At 39.5% G+C, this 26,257-nt stretch overlaps 1 protein-coding gene across 8 annotated transcripts in view; it reads left to right on the top strand.

Moving 5' to 3' along the window:
- sema3e (sema domain, immunoglobulin domain (Ig), short basic domain, secreted, (semaphorin) 3E) overlaps positions 1-26,257 on the top strand; it is a 68,855-nt gene that overhangs the window by 18,425 nt on the left and 24,173 nt on the right. For 4 of the 8 annotated variants that reach the window (XM_052152931.1, XM_052152929.1, XM_052152928.1 and 1 more), the window contains 4 exons: positions 9,335-9,495; positions 11,060-11,119; positions 11,237-11,365; positions 23,254-23,350. In XM_052152931.1, coding sequence (XP_052008891.1) covers positions 9,335-9,495; positions 11,060-11,119; positions 11,237-11,365; positions 23,254-23,350 — 447 coding nt within the window. Of the gene's footprint in view, positions 1-9,334; positions 9,496-11,059; positions 11,120-11,236; positions 11,366-12,704; positions 12,915-23,253; positions 23,351-26,257 lie in introns of those variants that run through there. The other 4 variants (XM_052152934.1, XM_052152932.1, XM_052152930.1 and 1 more) reach the window with 4 other exon arrangements.

Genomic DNA, 26,257 nt, shown 5'->3' with positions numbered 1-26,257 from the left:
AATAACATTTTTGCAGTTCGTCTTTGCACTAATATCAAAGGTCTTACTAGAGATAAAAACGTGCATTTTCTTCATATAATCGCTCCTGGTAACAGATGCATGCAAATGCAAGAAATAGCATTTTAGCTTAGCATAAAGATGAACTATTTCTGCTGCTCCAGACTTACTTCAAAACCCCACAGAGTGAACACAACAACATCATTTTCTGACCGTGTGTGGATTCTGTTCATAGAATGAGTCCAAAAATATGTTATTTGTAGGATTTTATAGAATGCTAAAGGCTACATAGGTTAGCATTTCTTGTAAAAAAATACCCTAACTGCATAAAAAACAGTGACAAGGCATATAATCATGTATTTATTGGATGCATGTTTCATCTGGCAGAGAGTTAAGCTGTTGAGGAATCTAAACATCAATGTGCCAATCAATGTGTATTGATTTATTATAATAGAGGGCAGCATTTCCATTGCTCATTGACCTTGGATGCTTATTTTTGATGTGTGTTTGTTTTCATTTATTTTAGCTATTAATAATGAATGCACTAATACCATTAAAACGTTGCCAGTGAATGGGTATATAACACAGACATTCAGTCTGTCTGGAAAAAGGCAAAGATCATATTCCCAAATACAGGATAACCCTTATGATAATTACTAGGGTTAGGAGGTTAACACAGTCAACATGCGGTCTTAAACAGAGTCTTTCAGTCTTCTCAGCTCACAATGAGAACAGTCTCCAACTATCAGCCCATATTTTTTTTATAGTAATTAGCTCTGGCTTTGTGCCTCCGTGTCTAAAATAGAACTTGTTCATATAGACATGTTCACATTATACTACTAGGATATAATAACAGGATTTATGCAAAGTTCGACCATCAGAAGGTCTACAAAATGACCTTTCCTGTTATACAAAATACGTAGAAAACTCATAGTGACGGATGAAAGAAGGATACAAGCACTTCCCTTTCTCTGATAGCCGATAGCCCCTCAGCGAAGGGAGTGCATGTCCATTTCCACAATCAGCCTATCTTCCCTCTTTAAATCGGGGAAATTACACCCTCCCAAGCCCTCTTTAGGGAGAACAGACACATATGTAGTCCTGCTCACCCCGTCTAAGTTTCAGATGACTTCAGCTGAGGAAAGAGGACTTTAGTTTGTCTTACGGGGAAATACAGTGAGTACGGTCTGCTCGACACATGGACATTTGGATTAGAGAGGGTTTTGGGTAATTTCCCTTTCAATAACAGGTTTTCACTCTGGATAAAATATATGAAAAAGGGATTGACAATGTTTCCTGTGAATATATGTCACTTCCTGCCCTCCAAGCAAAAGTGCACCAATAGAGCGCAACAGTGCCAGTCTTGGATATGGAAAGGCTTATCCTATTCATTTATTCCATTGGGATTTTATAAGACCCTTTATGTTTATGTTATCCCACTGTTCTGATTGACTAACATCGTGCAGCCCCTCGAAATCAGCCAAGTGGAAGAAAATGAACAAAGCTTCGCAACATTATAAAACTATATTTCAGGGTTTACGCATAACATACATCCAACACATTGCATCTGAATATATTAAACTGTCTCAAGCACAACTGTTATCACTCAACACCATAAACTATCAACAGTCATGACATTTGAAATATTCCCGAGACCGTAGGGTGGCACGAGCGCCCCCTTTGCACCCTCAATGCGCTCAATGCGCCCTCTGGCAGACTATTACCCAACAGTCACCACTTCTGATCCTCTCGACCGATTACAGCGGACTGGAGTTTCTGAGCCTTAGGAAAAAACATGGTGGATATGGTGATGATCAATTGCGGATTAAAAATAGATTAAAATTTTTATAATCTTTTCACTGATTGTCAATAGCGGATTACTTGCTTATCATGTGTATATAGTATCACTTTTAAGATGAGTAGAACTGGTTCAAAATGTTGCTATTGTTGTTTCTAAGAGTATTTTTGAATTATTGTGAGTCTCTCAATAATATCAAGAAAGGAGAGAATAATTTAATGCACATGGCTGAAGCTTTTAAGATTGCTTATATTCATTGATGTAGCAACATTCGGTTTAACAGTGATTTTTATAACTGTTTTATAAGTGTGAATGTGTGTATTTTATAACTATTTTTGCGAATATATGGTGGTATGTTCTTTCTATACATTTTACTGTGTTCTAAGCACCTAAGACCGCAAGGATGGAGGGTGCCATTTAAGCCAGGGCCATAGTCCAAAGCAAGGTGAAATGATGCACACATAGGCACACTGAGGCGCACATCGATGGTCAATGATGTCCATCTAGTGCATGTTTACATACACAAAAATGTTTAAATAGCACAAATGCCCTGGAGTTCACTAGATCGCTAGTTTGAATCCCAGGGCATGCTGAGTGACTCCAGTCAGGTCTCCAAAGCAACCAAATTGGCCCGGTTGCTAGGGAGGGTAGAGTCACATGGGGTAACCTCCTTGTGGTCGCTATAATGTGGTTCGTTCTCGGTGAGGTGCGTGGTGAGTTGAGTGTGGATGCCGCGGTGGATGGCGTGAAGCCTCCAGGCGAACTATGTCTCCAAGGGATTATTCAGATGTTTTGTAGTTGTGATTCATCCTCCGCCACCCAGATTGAGGCACTACGCGACCACAAGGACTTAAAAGCATTGGAAATTGGGCATTCCAAATTGGTTGAAAAAGGGGAAAAAATACCTTCCCAAAAAGTTGAGTTGCAGCTGAGTTGTAACTTGACACCGCATCTTTTAAAAGTGACGCAAAATACATGACAACCACCAAAGATGTCTGTCTAGTGCATGTTTAAATACAAAAATAATTCAAAATAGTCCAGATGGGTCCCCTTTGGTGTTCAAGAATAGTTATCCACACTAGCCTGTCTGTCCTGCTCTCTCACTCAGGCAATTATGCATGTTGTGGGATGTGTAAATATAAATGAGCAATGTTGTGTGATGTCACAAAAAGAGAGATATATCTATATATATATACATAGATATATATATATATATATATATATATATATATATTATTATTGGCCATTCGGTACTCTATAAAAAAAACATATTGATCAATAACTATTCCTAACTCTAAGTATAAGCAATAGTAATAGTGACGCTTCCCTTAATAGTGATCGTAGCATAACAAGTAACATGCTTTCTTTAGAGTGCAATGTTAATTACAAGTGCTCATGTTTTTAATGAAATCTGTTGGATGTTCATCTCAATTTCCTCCCTGCAAAGCCTAATGGTACGACCCTTGACAGGTCAGGGTTGGGTCTGAGTTAATAATGGTGAAGGGCATTATTGGTGAAGGGTTCAAATGCTCTTGCCTCGGGGAGAGTTCAGGATTATTTTCTTGGCTTGTGTTGGGACATTTGTAATTTGCTGTTTGTTCAAGACAAAGGGTCTCTTTCTAAACGTTTTGTAGATTAAATAAATGATTAAAAAAGATAGGATGAACCCATGAAACCATCAAATACAGAGGCCAGTGCCATCATGAGTCAAGCCTATGTAATCTGTCTGTCTTAAATTACTTCTTTGAAACCACAAGCAAAAGCCAAATGAATAGATTTGATGAGAAAGACGTTCATTACGAAAGTAAAGGGAGGAGAGGCCCGGGGGAATTGATCCGTATTTCATATATTGAACATACTGTACATAAAACATGTCAAAGCAAATGACATGTCAAATAAACATCAATAGGGCAGAGACCTTGGTTTAATCAGACTGAATGAAGACGAAATGTCTCGTGCATGCTTCAGAGACTTCCAATCTGTTTGTTATTTTGTAGTGTATATTTATTGACAGGATATTCGAGATTGTACCTGAAGGCATACAATGCTGTCATCCAGATTCTTTCACTATTCTTCTATATTCTGGTTCTTCTAGTTCGCCACATGGGAACCAGACGTTGCAGAGGGTGGTTAGATTAACCCGATAACACCCGTGAAGTGATCGTAATTTTTAAAATCATCCAAAAATACTGCTATTCCTGCAGTACAGTATATACTGTAGGATATATACTGTGCACAGTTTGCAATAAACATCAATTATTATTCGTAGGTATTCGAATATTTACACATACATTTTGTATATGTTTGGATAGAGACTTAAACATGCAATATGGACATATAAACAGCATCTAAAACCTACATATTCACAAAAATTATAATTTGTATAGTTACATTTTTTCATTGTTCTAGATATTTTAGATCCCCCTAAACATAACCACTTAACAATATGAAAACATATCAGACAGAGAAATGTACAGTGACAATCATTTTAGTTACAATACGCTATTATATATATACAGTATGTGTTCCACAGCAAACAAAATGTAAATGTAGTGATTAAGTAATGATTAAACGACTACAGAATTTGTATTCATTTTAACGGTTTAAAGTTTAGTCTAGTTTAAGTGATAAAATCATTTAAAACGAGTTGAATACATCACCAGAAATCACATAGAACAGAATAAAACTGTCAAATTAGATAAATGCATCAACCGCAATAAATACATGTGATGACATTGAACATTTAGATTGACCTCACTGATTATAAAAACAATAAAAAATAATAATAATTTAACATTCATGGATTCAATAAGCATTGGTAAAAATGTACGTCTATAAAGTTAAAAAATTTTAGATGCTGTCAATATGTCAACATTGCACGGTTTGGGGTAAGCATATATTTTTGCCGATAAGCGATAGTTCCAAAAAGCAACAATCGGCACTGATTAATCGTTAAAACCGATATATCGGTCTAACTCTAGTACATACAACAATAATTTAAAATCCCTTGTTTACATGCATTTTTGGAGAAATATGAACTAGAGGTCGACCGATAGTGGGTTTTGCCGATATGGTAACTAAGGTGGTGGTAAAGTCCGATAACGGATTAATCGACCGATAGTTTTTAAACATCCTAATACTTACCAGAAGATTTAGTGCGTAAAGAGGGACTTTGAAGCAACAACAAAAAAAGCCAGAAATACACTTTTGAAATGATGTAAAACTATCACCATATCGGGATTCCGATAACCGATAGTTCCAAAATCAACTATCGGTACAATTAATCGTTAAAACCGATATATCGGTCTACCTCTAGTACATACAACAATCATTTAAGATCCCTTGTTTACATGCATTTTTGGAGAAATATGAACTAGAGGTCGACCGATAGTGGGTTTTGCCGATATGGTAACTAAGGTGGTGGTACAGTCCGATAACCGATTAATCGACCGATAGTTTTTAAAACATCCTAAAGCCAGAAATACACTTATTTTGAAATTATGTAAAACTATCACCATATCGGGATGCCGATAACCAATAGTTCCAAAAGGCAACTATCGGTACGACTAATCGTCAAAACCGATATATCGGTCTACCTCTAACGGGATAATTTAGTAAAACTGACGACAGGCAAAGTTCATTTTATTTTTAGTAAATGCAGTCTATCCTGAGCAGTCGTAAGCTAGTTTTCCATTCAGAACATCCAGCTATTGTGACACCCCGTGGATATCTCAACATGACAAAATACAAATATGTCACGTTGCATCGATATACTGTAGATGAAAAAGCAAGGTGAAATATTCTGACTTCCAAATGAACTTGAATAGTGTTTGTGTGAGTGTTTTCATGTTCTTTGTGTGTCCTGAGGCTCTTCCATTCACCGTAACGCTCGTAAACATAATTAAAGACACACTGCGTATGTTTTAGTAAAACCTCTAATACAGACTTCTTAAAAGCAAACAAAGGCTATCTCTCTCCAAGTCTGTCTTTGACCTTGTAAATATCTGTCTTCATGGTCTTCATGACATTTGATTCCTCCTGCTGTCATTTTTTAGCTATCTAGTTTCATCCCTTATCTGTCTGTCTGCTTCCCTTATCTCCTTTCCAAGCCGGCTCTTGCTCTTCCACTCTCTAAGTGCCTCTTTTATTATTACTTTCTTTTTGTCTTTCTTTCCATATCTCTTTGAACTCAATGTTTCCAATCAAATGAAACTATGTGTCCAGTGATCTCGACAAATCTCCAATTCAGCAGGGATCATGTGTGTGTGTGTTTGAGTGTGTATTCATTTATAGATGGATCTACAATCTGTGTGTGCTGGGAGGCTGCCATTTCTCTAAAGCAACCAGAGATGATCTAAAAATCGAAAACACATTTTGTCATTGGGTGTGTATGATCCAAGGGCTCATACACTCACACACACACGCAGAATAAATCAGAAGGTCGATATAATCATGAGGGCAACTCCCCTCGGAGCGACCCGACGCACACCGAAACACACTGTGGAAATCTGTCATAAGTCATTGACACTCCAACTTTGATTAATCATATAATCCCATTTCTCACACCACGATTTCCTGCTGCAGTGTAATGTGTCTAATTTAGGGCGTATGTCTGGTCTGTCTAATCCTATTCAAGCTCCCTGACTGTACTGTGTGGTGAAAAGAAATGCAAGAGATCAAAGATTAAATCTTCACTAGCTTTGAACCACAAACAAAAACAAAAAAGTCATCCTGCACCGTTTGTGTTCTGGACATGAATACACCTCAAATTAAGCATTTGTAATTTTCACCTGGCTAAAAAAAAACCCTAGCAACCCCCTAGAAAATCTACAATCCTCTTAGCAACATGGTAAAAACCATTTAGAACAAATTAGCAACTAAGACCAATGTCCTGGCAAATAAATACAACACCATAGCAACCACATAGCATTGTGCAACTACCCAGAGACCTTGCAGCCACATAGCAATATAATAAAAAATACTTAAAACACCTTAGCAACCAACTATCAACCTCCTGGCAACAACCCACATCACCGTAGTAACCTCATAGAACAATTTAAAAACCCCTCAGAACACCATAGCAACTGAATATCAATGTACTGGCAATGACCCACAACACCCTGACAACCTCATAGCAACATGCTCAAAAACACTCACAACACCTAAGCACCTGTAGAGCAACATCCTGGAAACCAACCAAACACCCTACCAACCTCATAGCAACTTGTTAAAACTACTCTGTACACCTTAGCAACCGGATATCAAAATCCTGGCAACCACCTACAACACCCTAGCAACAGAATAGCAACATCCTGGCAAGCATCCACAACACCCTAGCAACCTCATAACAATGTGCCATAACTACACAGAACACCTTAGCAACCACATAGCATCGTGAAACTGCCCAGATACCTTGCAGCCACATAACAATATAATAAAAAAACACTTAAAACACCTTAGCAACCAACTATCAACCTCCTGGTAACAACCCACATCACCGTAGTAACCTCAAAGAACAATTTAAAAACCCCTCAGAACACCGTAGCAACTGAATATCAATGTACTGGCAATGACCCACAGCACCCTGACAATCTCAGAGCAACTTTCTCAAAAACACTCACAACACCTAAGCACCTGTATAGCAACATCCTGTAAACCCCCCAAACACCCTAGCAACCTCATAGCAACATGTTAAAACTACTCCGTACACCTTAGCAACCGAATATCAAAATCCTGGCAACCACCTACAACACCCTAGCAACGGAATATCAACATCCTGGCAAGCATCCACAACACCCTAGCAACCTCATAACAATGTGCCATAACTACACAGAACACCTTAGCAACCACATAGCATCGTGCTCAATCCACTCAGAACACCTTAGCAACCACATAGCATCATGCTCAAACCACTCAGAATACCTTAGCAACCACATCGTAACACATTACAAACCACTCAGAACAACTTAGCAACTAAAACCAATGTCTTGGCAACCACCTACAAGTCATGTCAGGTCATTTTTATTTGAATTGCGCTTTTCTCAACACACATCATTTCAAAGCAGCTTCACAGAAAATCATGCTTTATCAGAAAATGAAACTGTCATATCTATAAAGTCTTGGAATCATCATTGTGTAATTGAGGGCAACTGTGGCAAAGAACACAAAATTCCATAAGATGTTGGTTAATGGGAGAAACCTTACTGTGGGGCAAGTGCCCCTCTGGCTAACATCATGAATATAATGCCAATATTTGTATTTGTGTGCAGTAAACCAAGTAAGTTTTAAGGGTCAGTGTTTAAACAATGATTTTACATGAACTGTAAGATTAATAATGTCTTTGATGTCCATCCTGGATTAACTGCAGAAGTTCACATAGATGCAATTGTCCTTTATATGTTGGCTGATGAAGGCTTTTGTTGGCAAGTAATTGATAGTCTATGTATTCCATTTCAAGAGTGTAGTCCATCAATAAACAAGGTTGATGCAGGCAGAGATCGATGAGGTGCATCGCAGTTCAAACGGGAGGTCATTTCGGTGAGGTTCGGTGAGGTCTATTATAACTCCAAGGTTCAGGCAGTGGCATATGAAGTATCCCATGTCTTGCAGTTGGAGTTGGCATCAGTTCATCCTCTGAAGTCTGTCGTGAAAGACTGAAGTGATGTCTGGCTGGCACCGGCTGCCTTTAGTTGACATCACTCAGCAACATATAGCAGTGGAGTCCACAACACCCTAGCAACTGAATATCAACATTCTGGCAACCACCCACAATACCCTAATCTCATAACAATGTACCAAAACCAAACAGAAAACCTCAGCAACCTCATAGCAACTTTGCAAAATCATTCGGAACAATATAGCAACCACATAGCAGTGCCCTGGCAACCACCCACAACACCCTAGCAACTGACTATCAACGTCCTGGCAACCACCCACAGTACCCTAACCTCATAACAATGTACCAAAACCAAACAGAAAACCTTAGCAACCTCATATCAACTTTGCAAAATCATTCGGAACAATATAGCAACCAAATAGCAGTGCCCTGGCAACCACCCACAACACCCTAGCAAATGACTATCAACGTCCTGGCAACCACCCACAGTACCCTAACCTCATAACAATGTACCAAAACCAAACAGAAAACCTTAGCAACCTCATAGCAACTTTGCCAAAATCATTGGGGGCAATATAGCAACCACATAGCAGTGCCCTGTCAACCACCCACAACACCCTAGCAACTGAGTATCAACATCCTGGCAACCACCCACAATACCCTAACCTCATAGCAATGTACCAATACCAAACAGAAAACCGTAGCAACCTCATAGCAATGTGCCAAAGTCATTCAGAACACATTAGCAACCACATAGCAGTGGCCTGGCAACCACCCACAACACCCTAGCAACTGAATACTGAATATTAATGTTCTGGCAACCACCCACAACACCCTAGCATCGTGGTAGTGATTTTTGCATGTTCTCTCATATTTGCATGTTATTCATAAAATGTAATCTAGCTTGTGTTTTTAATTTGCAGAGTTATGGGAGCTGAACAGGACGTGGGTATTCCAGGGTGAAGAGGGGCAACTACAGCACTACAGTATGTTACTAGATGAGACTCAGGAAAGACTGATCATTGGAGGAAAAGACATACTGTACTCTCTCAACCTGGAGCGCATCTCTGCCCCTCACAAAGAGGTAGATGTGTTTGCATGTTCATGTGTGTCGAACAGGTCCAGACCGCAGAAGATTTACAGATCTGTGCAACATTACTGTCAAGCATCAAGTCACTGGGTGTTTGTATGTTTCGTTCATGACAGTATGTTGCACAAGACAATTAGGTTTGTTACTAAATAAACCTCAGAAAAACACACCACACACACTTTATTTCACAGCAGGCATGTAAAATTAAACCCAGAAATGGATTGCAACCATCTGTTCCCCTGAAATTCACGAACGTTTGCAAACACATGAGTCAATGTCTTACTGAAACATTAAGTATCATGAATTACAAAGTTCAAGGTGCACTAAGTAATTATTTATTTTTAGCTGGTCAAGCATTGGACTTATAGGGGTTTGTGGCAGGGCAGAGGGCGGGGCTGGGTCGTGATCATACACACCCGGTCCCTTATCAGGCTAATCAAGCCTCCGAGAGGGATAAAGGCTGACTGCGGAGGATTGTGCGGGAGAGAGAGATCGTTTACGGACATGTCCGTCATGTGTGTGTGTTTGTTTCTGTTTAAGTTTATTATTAAAATATTATTTGTATCGTCAAGCCGGTTCTCTTCTCCTCCTTTCCATTGACTGCTTTACAGGGGTAGTTTAAAGTTACTCAACAAAAAAGACACACACACACACAGGTGTCGTACAGCTGTCCGTAAATCCCTCTCTGTTTCGCACTGCCATCTTCGGTTGGCCTTTATCCTGATTAGAGGTCAGGTGTGCGAAATCACGACCCGGCCCCGCACTCCGCCCTGCCACGTTCCTCCCTCGTTCTTTCAGGCCTTGTTCAAAACATTAAAAAAAAGAGAGGAAAAGGCCAACAAGTAGTTGCAGTGGGAGAGAGGAGAGAGAGAAAAAAACAATGGTTCTCCGATACGCTGAATGTTGATCCTCGGCCACTCCTCCACCCTCTAATGGACGACTGCCGCATCTCCCTGGGTGGATCGGAGGCAGTCCTCCGGCCCCTGGTGGACAGAACGCCCTGCCGCATTTTTGGTGGATGGTAGTGGTCTCCCCCGGCCCTGGCAGTCGTAACTGCTCTAGGCGGTTGGTTAGGAGCCCCTCCTCCCCTCGCGGTCGGCGGCCGTTCCACCGCTTCCAGGCGGCCGGGCTCCTCCGTCCTCTGACGGTGGCCACGGCTGCTCATTTGTGGTGAATGATAGCATAGAGATCTCCACTATGGTGCATCCCTCCTCCTTCCTGGGTTTCGGCACCAGTGTAAAGAGATTAATGGAAAGGGGGAGGCTCTCTATCGCACTGCAGTCTTCGGTCGGCCCTTATCCCTATCAAGAGCTAATTAGCCTGATTAGGGGCCGGGTGTGCAGAATCACGACACGGCCCCGCCTTCTGCCCTGCCACAACAGCCTATTCTTATAATCCATGCACTCATACAATAAAGAATAAATTACTTTAACATGCAGCCATCCTGCCCTGTTCATGCAAACGCAGATCAAACATGAAAACAATGACGACATTCAACCAAGCACAGAGAGCACAGATGTATTCCAGAATGACATTAGGAGAACCCTCTCTGTTTTAGATTCACTGGGCCGGTTCTGAGGAGCAGGTGGAGGCCTGTTTAATGCAAGGCAGAGAGAAGGTAAATCTGTTATAAATCCTGTATATATGATGTAGTGATATCCTGTTACATACAGTATCTGCAATGTTAATGTTGAATTGCATGCACTAAAAAGCTTTTTCTTTCTTTCACTCTCAGCCGGAGTGTGCTAACTACATTAAGTTGGTGCGTCAGTATAACAGTACACACCTGTTTGCATGTGGGACTGGAGCCTTCCACCCTGTGTGTGCCTTTATCCGAGTTGGACATGGAACAGAGGTAAATCAGGTAAATAAGTATGTAATAATATATATGGTAATAGCAATATAATGCCAACATTCCCAATGTGCTCGAAGTCCTCATGGTGGCGTGGTGACGAATCTCAGTTGCCTCTGCGTCTGAGACCGTCAATCCACGCATCTTATCACATGGCTTGTTGAGAGCGTTACCGTGGAGACGTAGTGCGTTTGGAGGCTTCACGCTAATCTCCGTGGCATCCAACTCACCACGCGCCCCACCGAGAGCAGGAACCACATTATAGCGACCACGAGGAGGTTACCCCATGTAACTCCACCCTCCCTAGCAACCAGGCCAATTTGGTTGCTTAGGAGACCTGGCTGGAGTCACTCAGCTCGCCCTGGATTTGAACTCATGACTCCAGGGGTGTTGGCCAGCGTCATTACTCACTTTTGACTGGAAGTATTGACTGGATGGTTCATTAAATAAATTGAATTAATGTTGCAAACCTGTATGAGGCTAGAATCGAGAAAAGTAGCCCCCTGGGAAATTTAGGAAAGATTGTTGTAAACTTTGGATGCTTTGTTGTAATAAGTTTTGCCTGCCGCAGTTTACATGAATTAGATGAAAGCAGGTGGTAAAATACATTTTATTTGAAAGGGATGTTGGTGTATGTACATTTTCTATCGATCATATCGGCAGTAATTCATCAAATAATGATCAAAGGAAGGAGAAGAGCGTTGCACAGATGCACGGTGTAGTCAAACGCCCTTGCGACATGTTAAAGAGATGCAGTTCAGTCCTGCCAAAGTGTGTCAGATAAAAGCGGTCTAATGTATCCTCTGTTCTATAGCGCTCACAATCGCCCGAAAAGATACAAATTGTATTGCCGCGTTTTTGCAATGTTGCCTGATCTACATAGTGATTTGGGCGCTAAATGCCCGATTGCAACCGTGCATGCGAGTAATTTGCCGCTTTTACGTGGTGCAATTAATTTTAACACCAGAGTTTGAGTCACAGTGGTTGACACCAAGGTTTTAAAATGCCTCAGTGACCACGGCGCTTTTGAAAGTATCGGAAGCAGACTGAGGTTGTGCAGAGTGAGACTTACTGTCCTCTCTCTGTCCCTTATTCCAGAAAACATGTTTGTGTCTTCTGAGGAATGTGCCGTAGTGACTCACAGATGAACCACATCCAGTAATAATTTACCGTTTGTCTTCAGACACCATACTGGAAACTACCCTTATCACTCTCGTTGACCGTGTGGATGTGAGACGTTTGATTTAACTGAAACCATTCAAAGTGGTGAGAATTGACAGCATTTAAACATCTCAGGACAATACAACATTAGCTGTTTTGAGTTATGAAATCTTTGGTAGTAAAAAGGTCCAGATGCTGTGCGTCACCGTGCGGTTTCAATGTGGAAGACTACAAAAAAAACAACGTATTTCTGGAATTGCCTTGTCGTTTGAAGAATGTTAAGAATGGAGGTTTAGCCAGACGGAGACTGAAGTCTGTGGCCTACATTAGCTTCAACGCTGTCTGTAGAAGTTCAATGTTTTTCATGCTGAACATGAAGCTAAACTGCAAAGTGAAATACGTAAGACATCTGTGCCTAAAGCATGAAGATGATAAGGTTAAATCTGTAACACCCATTCCCTCTTTCCCTAATACTATTCTCTATCTCTGTCTATAAAAGAACAATGCATGCACTTTAAATCAAATTTAGGGGATACAACAATACCAAGTCATCATGTAAGACGGACAGCAAGTGGTTATGACAGTAATGGCTTCCTGAGGCTCTACAACACTCTACAACAGCCCGTGCTGAAAGCCTTAGAGACACAGAGAGTTTGTTTAAGTGTGTTTGATGGGAAGTTTTATCATTCCAACTCTTTTAAAACCTCCAAGCAAACATCCAGACAACTGAAAACAAACATCTCCATCCTCCCAGGAGAGCCCAAGTGAAATTAGAGAGATGCTAATCACAGTGAGGAGAGCTTTATTTGAAAGAACGGACAAGAAGAAAAGAGAAAATACGAGATGTTTATTTGAAGGAAACTGGTGCATCGTGGCCGGCGGCTTAAAGCTTGCCGTACCTTTGTCCGTGTGAGGCATGTGTTATTATCGAAATGTTACAATGTATCTACAACAATAACTAAATGAAAAGTGATTATTGTTACCGATTGCCTGAGTTAGTATTTGAGGTATGAGGTATTTTTGTGAAATGGTAAATGTTCTGCACTTATATGGCGCCTTTTTAACCTTAGCGGTATTCAAAGCGCTTTACACTGCGTCTCATTCAACCATTCACACTCCATTGACGGCGAGCTGCATGTAAGGTGCTAGCCTGCCATTGGGAGCAACATGGGGTTCAGTGTCTTGACCAAGGACACTTCGAAATGTGGAGACATGTGGGTCGGGAATCAAACCACCAATCCAGCGATTAGCGGCCGACATTGTTGAGAACTTTGTACTCATAAACAGTCGTTTGTCACATCGCAGGACCATTTAAAATGCGATTAAAAAAGGCGATTAAAGCCACGTCCACATGAATCTGTTTTCATTTGAAAACTCAGTTTTCAGTTTTCTAACATCATCTTTTTCAAAGTGTGCAGTAATTGAGAGTAAAGCAACGTTATACTGTTGAGAGGCGTAAATGTAATGAAAACGAATGCATTATCAACTAAAAACGTATAAGTGATGGGCAGTGCTGGGCAGATTACTTCTGAAGTGTAATGGGGTAGTGATTACAAATTACTTGACAAAACATGCAATTTGTAACGTAATCTCGCAGTGACCATGGTGGTAATCTAATCCGATTACTGTTGGATTACTTATTTTAATTTGATGTCACTTGCTTTTAAATAGGATAATCTTGTGTCATGTAGACATAAAAATACAAAGAGGCAGACAAATATATTCCATTCTTTATTGCTAACAAAAAGAGCCTCAAAAAACAGCTCCTTATGACACAGATGTGATGTGTGTGTGTGTGTGTGTATATGTGTGTATGTGTTTTGAGTGTGTGTGTGTGTATGTATGTGTGTGTGTATGTATGTATGTATGTATGTATGTATGTGTGTGTGTGTGTGTGTATGTATGTATGTATGTATGTATGTATGTATGTGTGTGTGTGTGTGTGTGTGTGTGTGTGTGTGTGTGTGTGTATGTATGTGTGTGTGTGTGTGTGTGTGTGTGTGTGTGTGTGTGTGTGTGTATGTATGTATGTATGTATGTATGTATGTATGTATGTATGTATGTATGTATGTATGTATGTATGTATGTATGTATGTATGTATGTATGTATGTGTATGTATGTGTGTGTGTGTGTGTGTGTGTGTATGGATGGATGTGTGTGTGTGTATACATGTATGTATGTAAGTATGTATGGATGTATAGATATATGTATGTATTTACTGTATGCATGCATGTATGGATGTACATACATACACTTTGAAGCTCAATTAAGCAAATAAATGCAGCATAAAAGTAATCCATGCAACTCCATTGGTTTAATCCATGTCTTCAGAAGTGATATGATAGGTATGTGCGAGAAAAATATTTAAGTCCTTTTTTTAAGTCTTAGTCTTATGTTTTTAAATGACTGGGTGGTTGTGCAACTATGATTTATTTATTCTTTTCCTTTAATTTATCAATCACATTTTATTAGTTCTCTTCCCTGCCCAGTAGGTGGTGATATGCACAAAGAATGCAAATTGCTAAATAAACAGAAGAAGAAGAACTCGTCCTCTCGTGAACACACATACTGTAGAAAGGGCTCGGTGAAGTGGATATATATAGTAAACAAATAGTTAAATATTGATCTGTTTCTCACCCACACCTATCACATCACTTCTGAAGACATGGATTACTTTTATGCTGCATTTATTTGCTTATTTGAGCTTCTGGTCACCATTCACTTGCATTGTATGGAACTGCAGAGCTGAGATATTCTTCTAAAAAATCTTTGTTCATGTTCTGCAGAAAAACATAAAGTCATGCACATGTGGGATGACATGAGGGTGTGTAAATGATGAGATAATTTTCATTTATGGGTGAACTATCCCATAAATTAATAAATTAAACTTCATGCACGTTACGTGTCAACTCCCCCAAAACTACCCAAAAACTAATAAAAACTATGATAACCCAGATGTGAAGTTTCAGAACGTAGAATTCCGTTCACACCTTCACTTCTGGGAACTCTGAGCTGAGAATAGGAAGCACTTCTCAGGCTCCCTGACTCTTACGCAGAGGTGAACGGGTGAGCCACAGGCGTTGTAGGAGCCCGGGGCAGGAGATCAGAGAGAGTGTAATTACAGGAGACAGGCTTCAGCGGGGTGCCTGATAAGTCCAGCACACGCCTCAGTATGGAACACAGCAGCTACACCCTAAACCAGCTCCGAGACGTTAATGAGACACATATGAGACACATGTGCATGTGTATCCATAAGAAATGGGCTCCATATTTGAATATACACAAAGACGGAGATGGATACACATACCTGCACACATCTATACACACTCAGCCTGGAGTGCTGGGATGACATGTTGCAGATGTAGCAATAATGACAGGAAAGACTGATAAAGCTACAGAGACACAGACCAGAACCAGAGAGAGAAACCATAAAGAGTACACGTACACACATGCGAACGCCCCCTGCACACATACCTCACTTAGCATGAGAAATCCGAGCACAATTGCAGCACTTTTTCACCTATACACACACATCACAGCACACACCTCTTATTCACGGCTTTACACATGCTTACACACTTATACACTCACTGGATATCCTTACACTCGAAAACTGCAGATCTTAAATGGTAGGTCATGACCCAAAATGGTCACAGATCTATTCTGATAGGGTCACGGACAGCGGAGATAAACAGTGCTAAATGGGGTTTTCCATGTCAAATCAACCGAAATTTCAGAAACTGCCCAGACTGAATTTTTTACATTTTATTAATACTTTTTATGAAGAAAGATAAACATAAATGGTGATGAAAGCCACACTATTAAATTCCATGGAACAATATTTACTGAGTAATCCATTATTTTGTAGAGGAGGGTCAAAATGACAATTTTCACCTATGATTTTGAAGCAAAACTACAGGTAAAAAAAATTACTTTAGAAAGGTGTCAGCATCATTATTTTATGTTTACACAGAGATTGGTAGATCTATTACTAAAATCAGTTGACTTCAGCACCTCTTGTTGCATTATATGCCAATGGTGTGAGTCCAAATATGGGAAAAACACTTTTTTTCTGCTGTTTTTCCAAAGTCTGAGTGCCTATAACTCCAAAAGTATTAAATATGTATTAATTTCCTTTTATATTCTGGTTCAAATCAATCTTTCCTATTTCCATCTTAATTTTTAAGACCCTACATGGTAAATGTACAGAGATACGGCCCTTAATGTGGCTCCATGCGCAAATTCTTACATTTTACACATTAAGGGGCACGCATGCTAAGTGGTGCTATAATTAGCACATAACATTTTCTCTAATAATTTTTTGACATTATTGTTTTTATGTGAATAAATAAGTGCATATAAAAGTGCATTTCCGTTTTCAACATTATTTGTACTTCAGACCTTTATTTTGTTGGACATGAAAAAAGTAGCTTCACACCATATGACCCAAATTTAGTTTTCGGACTTTGACCTCGAATAAAATATAACAATTTGCGCATGGAGCCACATTGGGAGCCCATCTCTGGGATTTAGCTATATAGGGCCTTAAAAATTAATATATTAAAAGGAAAGTTTGTCCAAAATCAGAATATAAAAGGATATTAAGATGCTGTATTTTTAATCATTCTGCTGTAATAGGCATTCCAACTCTGGAAAACAATGCAAAAAAGAGACCCCTTGAGACCTCTGTGTTTTGGTCCATACCTCTGCATTCGGTCTAGCTGTTTGGAATGAAAGAGCACATCCTGTGTGAATAACCCCTCATAAGGCAGCTCACAATGTTGTGTACATAACTTAAAACACAAATGCACTGAAACGGTTTACAGGTTCTCTCGTTGAAGGAGGAAGCGGGAGCCAGATAAGCAAATTAATGTGAGTCTTTATTTTCTACATTTTTCAATGTAACACACACTACTGTCTTTTCAGCCATAAACGCACACACAGTCCGCTTGTGTGTCACTCTCTCTCTCTTCCCTTTTTACCCCTCTCCAGCTCTCACTGTAACACAGAACAGCTGTTAGGGATAATTTACCACAGGTGTCAATCCTTACAGTTCTTCCTCTCCCGGCCTTGCTCTCCACAGACATCGCTCGGCCACGCCCATATCCCCACATGCACGTTTTACAAAAAACAACCTCAGCCTGATAATTCTGCGGCTGTCAGTTTAAGATGCTCTCTCACCTAATATTTCAACCCTCTTAAATTCACACAATCTGTTCGCACAAAGTCCCAAACTTCTAGCAAATGTAAACCACGTTTCTACCCAAAAGATGTGCATGTGATTTCATGTGTGTGTTTGTGAGAGTTATGGCTTAATTCATCACCCTCAAGCAATAACTGCACCTAATGTGCTGATTATCATGTGAATGTGTTACTGTTTCATCCTATCTACAACACGGACATTACTTTGGTCATATCTCGTAAAGCACTCGCACAACTGTGTGCTGCCAAAAGGGCTCAGGCTACCGACGTTACTAAGAGTCCCATTTTACCAATCACAAGACTGCTAAAAACACTGTAGACCCTAATATTTAATAATTACTGGAAAATTAAGTGGTCTTAATTAAACATTACTTGAAATGTGACGTTTTGGGCTTATAATCCAAGTATCTCTGTTCCCTTAACTTGTTTTTTTATTATTTTATAAATGTATTTTTTATTTATTAAAAATCCATAGATATTTGTGATCTTAGAGCTGGTATTATATATGTTGTTTTGTTGCAAATAGTTGTTTAGTGTGATGTCACCATAAGGGTGATCTGTTCAGTTAAAGTTATTAGTAAAAATAACAACAACAAAAAAACTACATTTAAATAGAAAATCTTTAAGTTTATTTGCATCTAGTTATCTTAACTTAAATAGTTAAGTTCATTTTATAAGATCACCAAGTTAAGTGAACTTAGTTACATACGTTTTGGAGACACATTAATCAATTCAATTAAGGGAACGAGTTTTCTCAATCATTTGAGCAAAGTCAACCTATTAGGTGTTTCAGTGTAAGATTTGTATTTATTGAGCATCGATGGAAGCAAAGAAAGCTGACGGTGTGTACAAATGAGTTTGCATGGTCAATGTCACAAATTTGATTCAAGGTCAAAGTATATTTCATCATCAGCACAGTAAGCATTACATAATGTCCGATGACACTGCACTTTGGGGCATAAGAGCAGAGCCAGAATATTGTGTCAGTGAAAAGAAACAAGCTTCCCAGTCCCCACCTTGAGGTCATCCCCCAAATCTGCTCTGGCCCCTTGGTCTTCTGGCCATCCGTCGGATCTGCTCTGGTCCCCTTGGTCTTCTGGCTGTCTGCCGGATCTGCTCTGGCCCCTTGGTCTTCTGGCCATCTGCTGGATCTGCTCTGGTCCCCTTGTTCTTCTGGCCATCCCCCAAATCTGCTCTGGCCCCTTGGTCTTCTGGCCGTCCGCCAGATCTGCGTTGGTTCTCTTGGTCTTCTGGCCGTCCGCCTGATCTGCTCTTGTCCCCTTGGTCTTCTGGCCATCCGCCAGATCTGCTCTGGTCCCCTTGGTCTTCTGGCCGTCCGCTGGATATGCTCTTGTCCCCTTGGTCTTCTGGCCATCCGCCAGATCTGCTCTGGTCCCCTTGGTCTTCTGGCCGTCCGCTGGATATGCTCTTGTCCCCTTGGTCTTCTGGCCATCCGCCAGATCTGCTCTTGTCCCCTTGGTCTTCTGGCCGTCCGCCGGATCTGCTCAAGTCACCTTGGTCCTCTGGCCATCCCCTGAATCTGCTCTGGTCTCCTTTGTCTCCTGGCCATCTGACGGATCTGCTCTGGTCCCCTTGTTTTTCTGGCCATCCGCCGGATCTGCTCAGGTCCCCTTGGTCTACTGGCCATCCCTTGGATCTCCTCTGGTCCCCTTGGTCTTCTGGCCATTCGCCTGATCTGCTCTGGTCCCGTTGGTCTCCTGGCCGTCCACCTGATCTGCTCTGGTCCCCTTGTTCTTCTGGTTATCTGCCTGATCTGCTCTGGTCCCCTTGGTCTCCTGGACTTCTGCTGGATCTGCTCTGGTCCCCTTGGTCTTCTGGACTTCTGCTGGATCTGCTCTGGTCCCCTTGGTCTTCTGGACTTCTACTGGATCTGATCTGGTCCCCTTGGTCTTCTGGCCATCTGCCTGATCTGCTCTGGTCCCCTTGTTCTTCTGGCCTTCAGCTGGATCTGCTCTGGACCCCTTGGTCTCCTGGCCATCCGCCTGATCTGCTCTGGTCCCCTTGGTCTTCTGGACTTCTACTGGATCTGATCTGGTCCCCTTGGTCTTCTGGCCATCTGCCTGATCTGCTCTGGTCCCCTTGTTCTTCTGGCCTTCAGCTGGATCTGCTCTGGACCCCTTGGTCTCCTGGCCATCTGCCGGATCTGCTCTGGTCACCTTGGTCCTCACTTCCTCCGCCTCAGTCTGAAACCTCCCTTTCTTTGCTATGTTCCTCTGCTCTCCTTGCGCCCTTGAACTGCCTGTTCGACACTTGTGTCCCCTTAACCACCTGTTTTCCCCCATAATCCATGAACAATTTGTTTTTTGTGTGAAGCGTCTGGAATACTCTCCTTAAAGGGGGGGTTTCTGTCCAATATTCCCTGTTTTCTGTCTTGTCTTTTATGTTGAAATTCTTGTTCAGTTCCTGTTTCCTGTTAGTTTTGTAGTCCTTTGTAGTTTCATTTCTTGATTGATTTTCTTCTGATTATTTCCTCAGGTGTTCCTCTTTCCCTTGTTTGCCCCTGTGTATTTAAGCCCTGGTTTTCCCTGTTTCCTTTGTCAGTCTTTGCATGTATGGTTTGATGCTTCATGCTTGGATCCCTGTGTTTTGGTTTTCATTATATTCTGAGTTAGTTTGTTTATTCTTTGTTAATAAACTGCATTTCAATCCTCATTCCTCGCCTGCCTCGTCACAATAATGTGCTCACTATATAAATAAAACATCTGTTTATATCTTTTTTTTTTTTTATGAGAAAATTTCCACCAAACTGAAAACAATGTAAATAATTATCTTGACACAAAGAAATAACAATCATACAAAAGTAGCTAAAAAGTGCTTTCAAAATTGGTTTTAAAACACAGAGTCAATAAAACAGATGGCAAGCACTGATGCAAGAGCATTGCATTGATCATCATTCTTTATTTGTTGCACATCTGCTTTCGGTAGTCTGAACATGTACTTGACAGTCCAATCTAGTTTCACAAACACTGACGGATAATTCAAAATGTCATTTTGATAGCTGTGGAGCTAGAACAATGACTGAAGCATTTCAATCTGAAATGTGTTTGAATACTAGACATGTGACATTTAACAAAACAGATTTATTTTTTATTTTTTTGCAGTATATTTTTTAATTAGTATTTTTAAACAAAAGGTTTGTTTTTTTTATGAGGTGAAATAAACTTTATAAACTCAGATTATAGAATTACAAATTCATACTTTTATAGCATTCATTATTTTAAGTAAATCAAGTAAATTACCCAGCTTTGGGTTGTTTGACCTTTGACCTTAACCTTTGGCCTAGATTGTTTAAGTTTTGAATTTATTTGGAGTTCAGAATTTCTTATTAATCTGAACATTTTAACCTGTAATTTAAAAATCGTATTATTATTTTTTTTTTTTAAAGCTAATTCCACATTTAAAAAAATTAAATAAAATCTGCTGTTTAAAAATCTGAATTTTCATAATATAAAATAGGCCACAAAAATCTTCAGGCTCATGTCTAGTATTCAAATTAAAAATATTCAGATTTAAATTTAAACATTTGAAAAGTAAATAATAATAATAATAATAATAATAATAATAATAATAATAATAACAAAATCATTGTTCTAGCTCCAGACAAAAAATGCAGCTGGTTTCTCTACTTTTGAAACATTCCCACATTAAATGATTTTCGGGATTAGAAGTGAAGAATATGTGAGAAAATGACGTTCACATGACCGGTTCATCAAACTGATAAGAATAAAAACAAAAAGCCAAAAACCCACAACAGATTGGAATGAGCTGTTGGCTCAGACGTTCTTGCGATAGTTCACATCACATATAAGCGTTGCAATATTTTATTGAACACGGTGACTATAAACTTCAAATAAAAAGAAAGTTTGCCAATGGCCGATCAGTTTATGCTTGCGATGCTTTTTAGGAAAGCATTTCTTATTCATTTCACATCACGACTTCTGGGTTAATTAAATGGTGGCGTAGTCGGCTAAAGCACAGAACTGGTAATCAGAAGGTTGCTGGTTTGATCCCCACAGACACCACCATTTTGTCCTTGAGTAAGGCACTTAACTCCAGGTTGCTCCGGGGGGGATTGTCCCTGTAATAAGTGCACTGTAAGTCACTTTGGATAAAAGCGTCTGACAAATGCATAAATGTAAAATAAATGTAAATTACATAAATCCCAGATGATCTCAGACATTTGGACCCTAACCTGCAGTACAGTCTACCATTATGATTTATTCCCATAATCCTCCCATGCAACAGCACGCTTCATAAAATGAAACTGAAGTTTCATGCATTTGGCGGAGGATTTATTTCCGTTCCTACTTTGTATGAAGTGAGAGGGACAAAAAACCCTTTACCTGCTGAAAGAGTCGAGGAATGATCCAGAGAGAGGAAATGATGGATGGACTTGTGTTACATGTCTGTTGTTTGGTTCTCCACGATCACACCACTTGAGAAGACATAAATCAAGCTTGTGAAACCCGTTGTGTGCAATGCATAGCTGCGTTGAAGCTTCTACCATCATCTTCTGGTTAAACTGAGATTTGCAGAAGGAGAGAATGGGACTGAATGATGTGGAGAAGGACCTCAACATGTCTTCAACAGCTCTCTTGATTCTCATTTTACCCTCCATTAGTTCACCTGGATGTTATAGTTCCCAGCAGATAACTGGACATACAGTGTAGGCTTTATTTTAAACCTGCTGTCATGTGAAGAACTGAAGAAGGGGCTGTTCACACAGGATACGTTCTTACGTCTTACGTGTTCTTGCTCCGTTTGTAATAGTTTTTCTATGTGACAAGATTTGTAACCAATGCATATTGAGATTCCAAGTCAAGTTAAAAAACGTTAGATCTTGAAAAACGTGTCTCGAGACCCCATGTTGGCCCATCTGGGGGATCCCATCAAAAGTCATACTGTTGGCCAGCAAAACGTACATGGAGCAGCGCTCGACCAGCGTGATCTTTCTGTTGAAGCTGGTTGAACAAAGAAGTCTTGCTGGTTGGACTCCTCAAGAAGCTTGGTGGGGATTATAAATGTCAGGTCGGGGCAAGTTGTCACATGCCGGCCTGAATCAGGTGGGGAAGGCATGTGACAAGGAGGAGGGCGTGGCCGGTGTTGAATCAGCTGATAAGAGCCAGAGGTGCCAGTTCGAGAGAGAGTAAACAATGTTGCATGTGAAACTCACCATAAACAAACACAAACAAACAAACAAACTCCTCCTTGCCCATCCTTGAACCGTTACAGTATTGAACCTGAAACATTCCTTTAATAGCAGGCTTCCACTGTGACAACTTACCCCATATAGCATGACAACATGCCCTGCTATAAGGGGGCCAACCTGAGTGTTTAAAGAACTGTATCTTTTTGCTGAGCAATAGCGAATGAAAATAAAAATACTTTTTCTTCTTCTTTAAAAAAAGAAAAGCCAAGGTGTGTTTGTATGCAGAAATACCTACTCTGAGAAACACTAAATAGAGTAATAAAGAGTGACAACTAGCCCCGGTCTTCTCTATGTCTGTGTGTTTAGCAGGAGAGGGAGTTCAGGATGGAGTCGGATCACATAGAGAGCGGCAGAGGAAGATGCCCGTTCCATCCCAACAGCCCTTTAGCATCCACCATGTACCGTAAGAATTCATCCATCCTTATTAAAAACTCTCAAGCTGTCCCATGCTCTCATTCACAGCCTATTCTGTCTTTCTAAAGCTACCCAATGCTCCCTCTTTTTCTCCTGGGTGTTCTTGAGTTTTAAAGCAAGAGAGTCCATCAGAGAGCTCATTCACAAGGAGGCAGGGATCTGATTGGATGGAAATTGAGATATGAATTTGATGACAATCAGCAGCTGTGAGGGAGCCTGTCCTCAGATGGGTTACTAATTTCATCTCTCTCTCTGCAGATAAGGATTAGGATGTCGTTCATAATGAAGACAGTTCAGATGCTAAATGAACACTGCCCATGAGAGCAATCGATTTTGACTTATGGCTTTTTATTCACAGGAAGGAGAAAATATAGATAAGCTATTCTTTATCGGTGTCTGCAGTGCCACCTTGTGGTATCTCACAAACAAGATGCCAAAACTGAAATGCAGAAAGCAAAGTTCACTCATTTGTTGTCATGAGTGTTTAGGGATGCAAGACAGCTCTTTATGTGGAGGTACTGTGTAGGTAAAATGTCATGTGAGATATGAAATCATATAGTATTACTAATGCAGTTCAGCACTCAAACAAGATGAATTATACAGTAAAAAATTATGGGTTTAGAACGACATAAAGGTGAGTAAATAATAACATCATTAAAATGTTTGAGTTAATTATTAATTATTAAAGCATAAATCAACATGACTATATTATGGAGCCCATTAGAGTGGTGGTGCTGTAGTGGTAACTGGTAATATGGTAATCAGAAGGTTGCTGGTTCGATCCCAACAGCCACCACCATTGTGTCCTTGAGTAAGACACTTAACTCCAGGTTGCTCCGGGGGGATTGTCCCTGTAATAAGTGCACTGTAAGTCACTTTGGATAAAAGCATCTGCCAAATGCATAAATGTAAATTAGAGGACAGCGTGCATTTCTTCTCCCATTACAATAAGTTTTGCTTCTCCCTTGCAATAGCTTTATCTATTCCTTATGTAAATTAACCATGTTTTCACTAGAGTAACATGGTTAATTTTAGTATATTTTAACCATTATATGTATGGTTATATTTGTGTAATAATACAGGAAAACTATGTTAATAAAAATCCTAACTATTCTGCCAAAACCCATAGTTAGTTTTACTATAGTAAAACAATTGTTCATTTGTGGTAGGTCTGCAAGTATCATTGTTTTCACCAAAAAATGATCTATGGTTTCACTATATTAAAAGTGCAGACTGTAGTAACCATTTATTTATTTATTTTGGCAAGAACGACACGTGTATATGTACCACAAATGAACCCTTTAAGATCTGAAGGTGTTTTTATATATCCCCTGTTTCAGTGTCATACACAAAATTAAAGGCTTATGACTCGTCAAAAGAAACCAGGAGGGTCAAGTGTTTGGTAACATTGTAAATAAAAATTAAATAAAATAAATAAATAATTATATAGATTTGAATATATCGACTCTCAACCTAAAAAACAGCTGAAAAATAAATAAAAAAAAATAAACACTTTTTTTTCTTATTTGTCATTATATATGTCTGGTTGTAAATAAGGTGGCTCTGAAAAACATTTGTTTTGTTCTCAATCATGTCGACTGTATCTGAGGATAATGTTGTGTTGATACGACAAAGCAATCAAAAGTTATAACATTACAAATATAATTTATCATACTGTCCAAACAAATAAAAGATAATAATTGTTCATAAGAACTAATTACACATGCAAACACAACAATGACTAAAGGTTTGCATAGCATGCAGACATGATTTTAGTCATGAGATTTCACAGAATGAGTTTCATTCTGTGTCATTTGAGTCATCATTGAGTCTGTATCATGTATTTGGCGCCATCTCCTGGTGGTCATATGTAACATTGTGCTTCATGTGGATTATCTAATGATCTATACATCTGATTATCTTGTGTGTGGACTCGTTTGAAAGATAATCACAGACTCTAAATAATCATATGTGACATTTTATGTTCCATTTCTTTTTCTTGAAGTTATAATATCTTATATAATGCGGAATATAAGCAACCCCAACAGAATTGTCAAAGACATATACTTGGCTGTTACTCACTATATTTTTGTCTGTGAGTAAAACTAATATTCTCGTTGTGTTATGCACTTTGAGATCTTTCCAACAACATATGACACATGAATATTTGATTAGTTTGATGCTTTTACTGATTGCAATAATATATACAGTGCAGTTGGTATTTAAATGACCAAATCGGAGTGCTTCTGATTTGTCTGCAGATTTCAAAGCACTTGTTCAGTTTTGGTCATAATGTCCACATGCATTGTAAAGTACAGCTTCTAAACTTTCAAACGAAACCTATTTTGTGTTGGTCAAGACCAGTTTTATGAGCATTTGTTTTTCTTGTGGGCTAAACATGGTGTTTCTATAGTAAAACAAACTGTTTTTTTGTTTTGTTTTTTATATAATGATTGTCATTTTATTACCAAACTTAGTTTTCATGCATTGATACTGTGTTTTATGACAAATATTATGTTTAAATTATAATTACTGTAATAAAACCACGTTTTTTGTTTGTTTGTTTGTTTGCGGTTATTATAGTTTTACTAAAATACTATAGTTAAACTATGATTAATATAGTAAAACCATAATTCAATTGTGTAAAGGGATGGATAAAGCTGTTACGAGGGAACACAAAACTATTTCAGAAAATCAATTCCCTCCCTGTCCTCTAAGGGGCTCTGTACTATTTTCAGAATATGATTGAAAAAGAATTTCATGGTTTTCAGGTTCAGTATTATTTCAATGCATAAAAAGCAAAATCAATGTTGTTGATACGCATCTCCTTTTTGAGCACAAACCATGAAATTGACCTGAACTGAAATGGTTGTATTTATGGGACCCTTTGGATTTT

Source organism: Xyrauchen texanus, chromosome 21, assembly GCF_025860055.1.
Source record: "Xyrauchen texanus isolate HMW12.3.18 chromosome 21, RBS_HiC_50CHRs, whole genome shotgun sequence".
Classification (NCBI taxonomy): domain Eukaryota; kingdom Metazoa; phylum Chordata; class Actinopteri; order Cypriniformes; family Catostomidae; genus Xyrauchen; species Xyrauchen texanus.
Note: the sequence above shows the minus strand (reverse complement) of the source record. Positions and strands in the feature narration are given on the sequence as shown.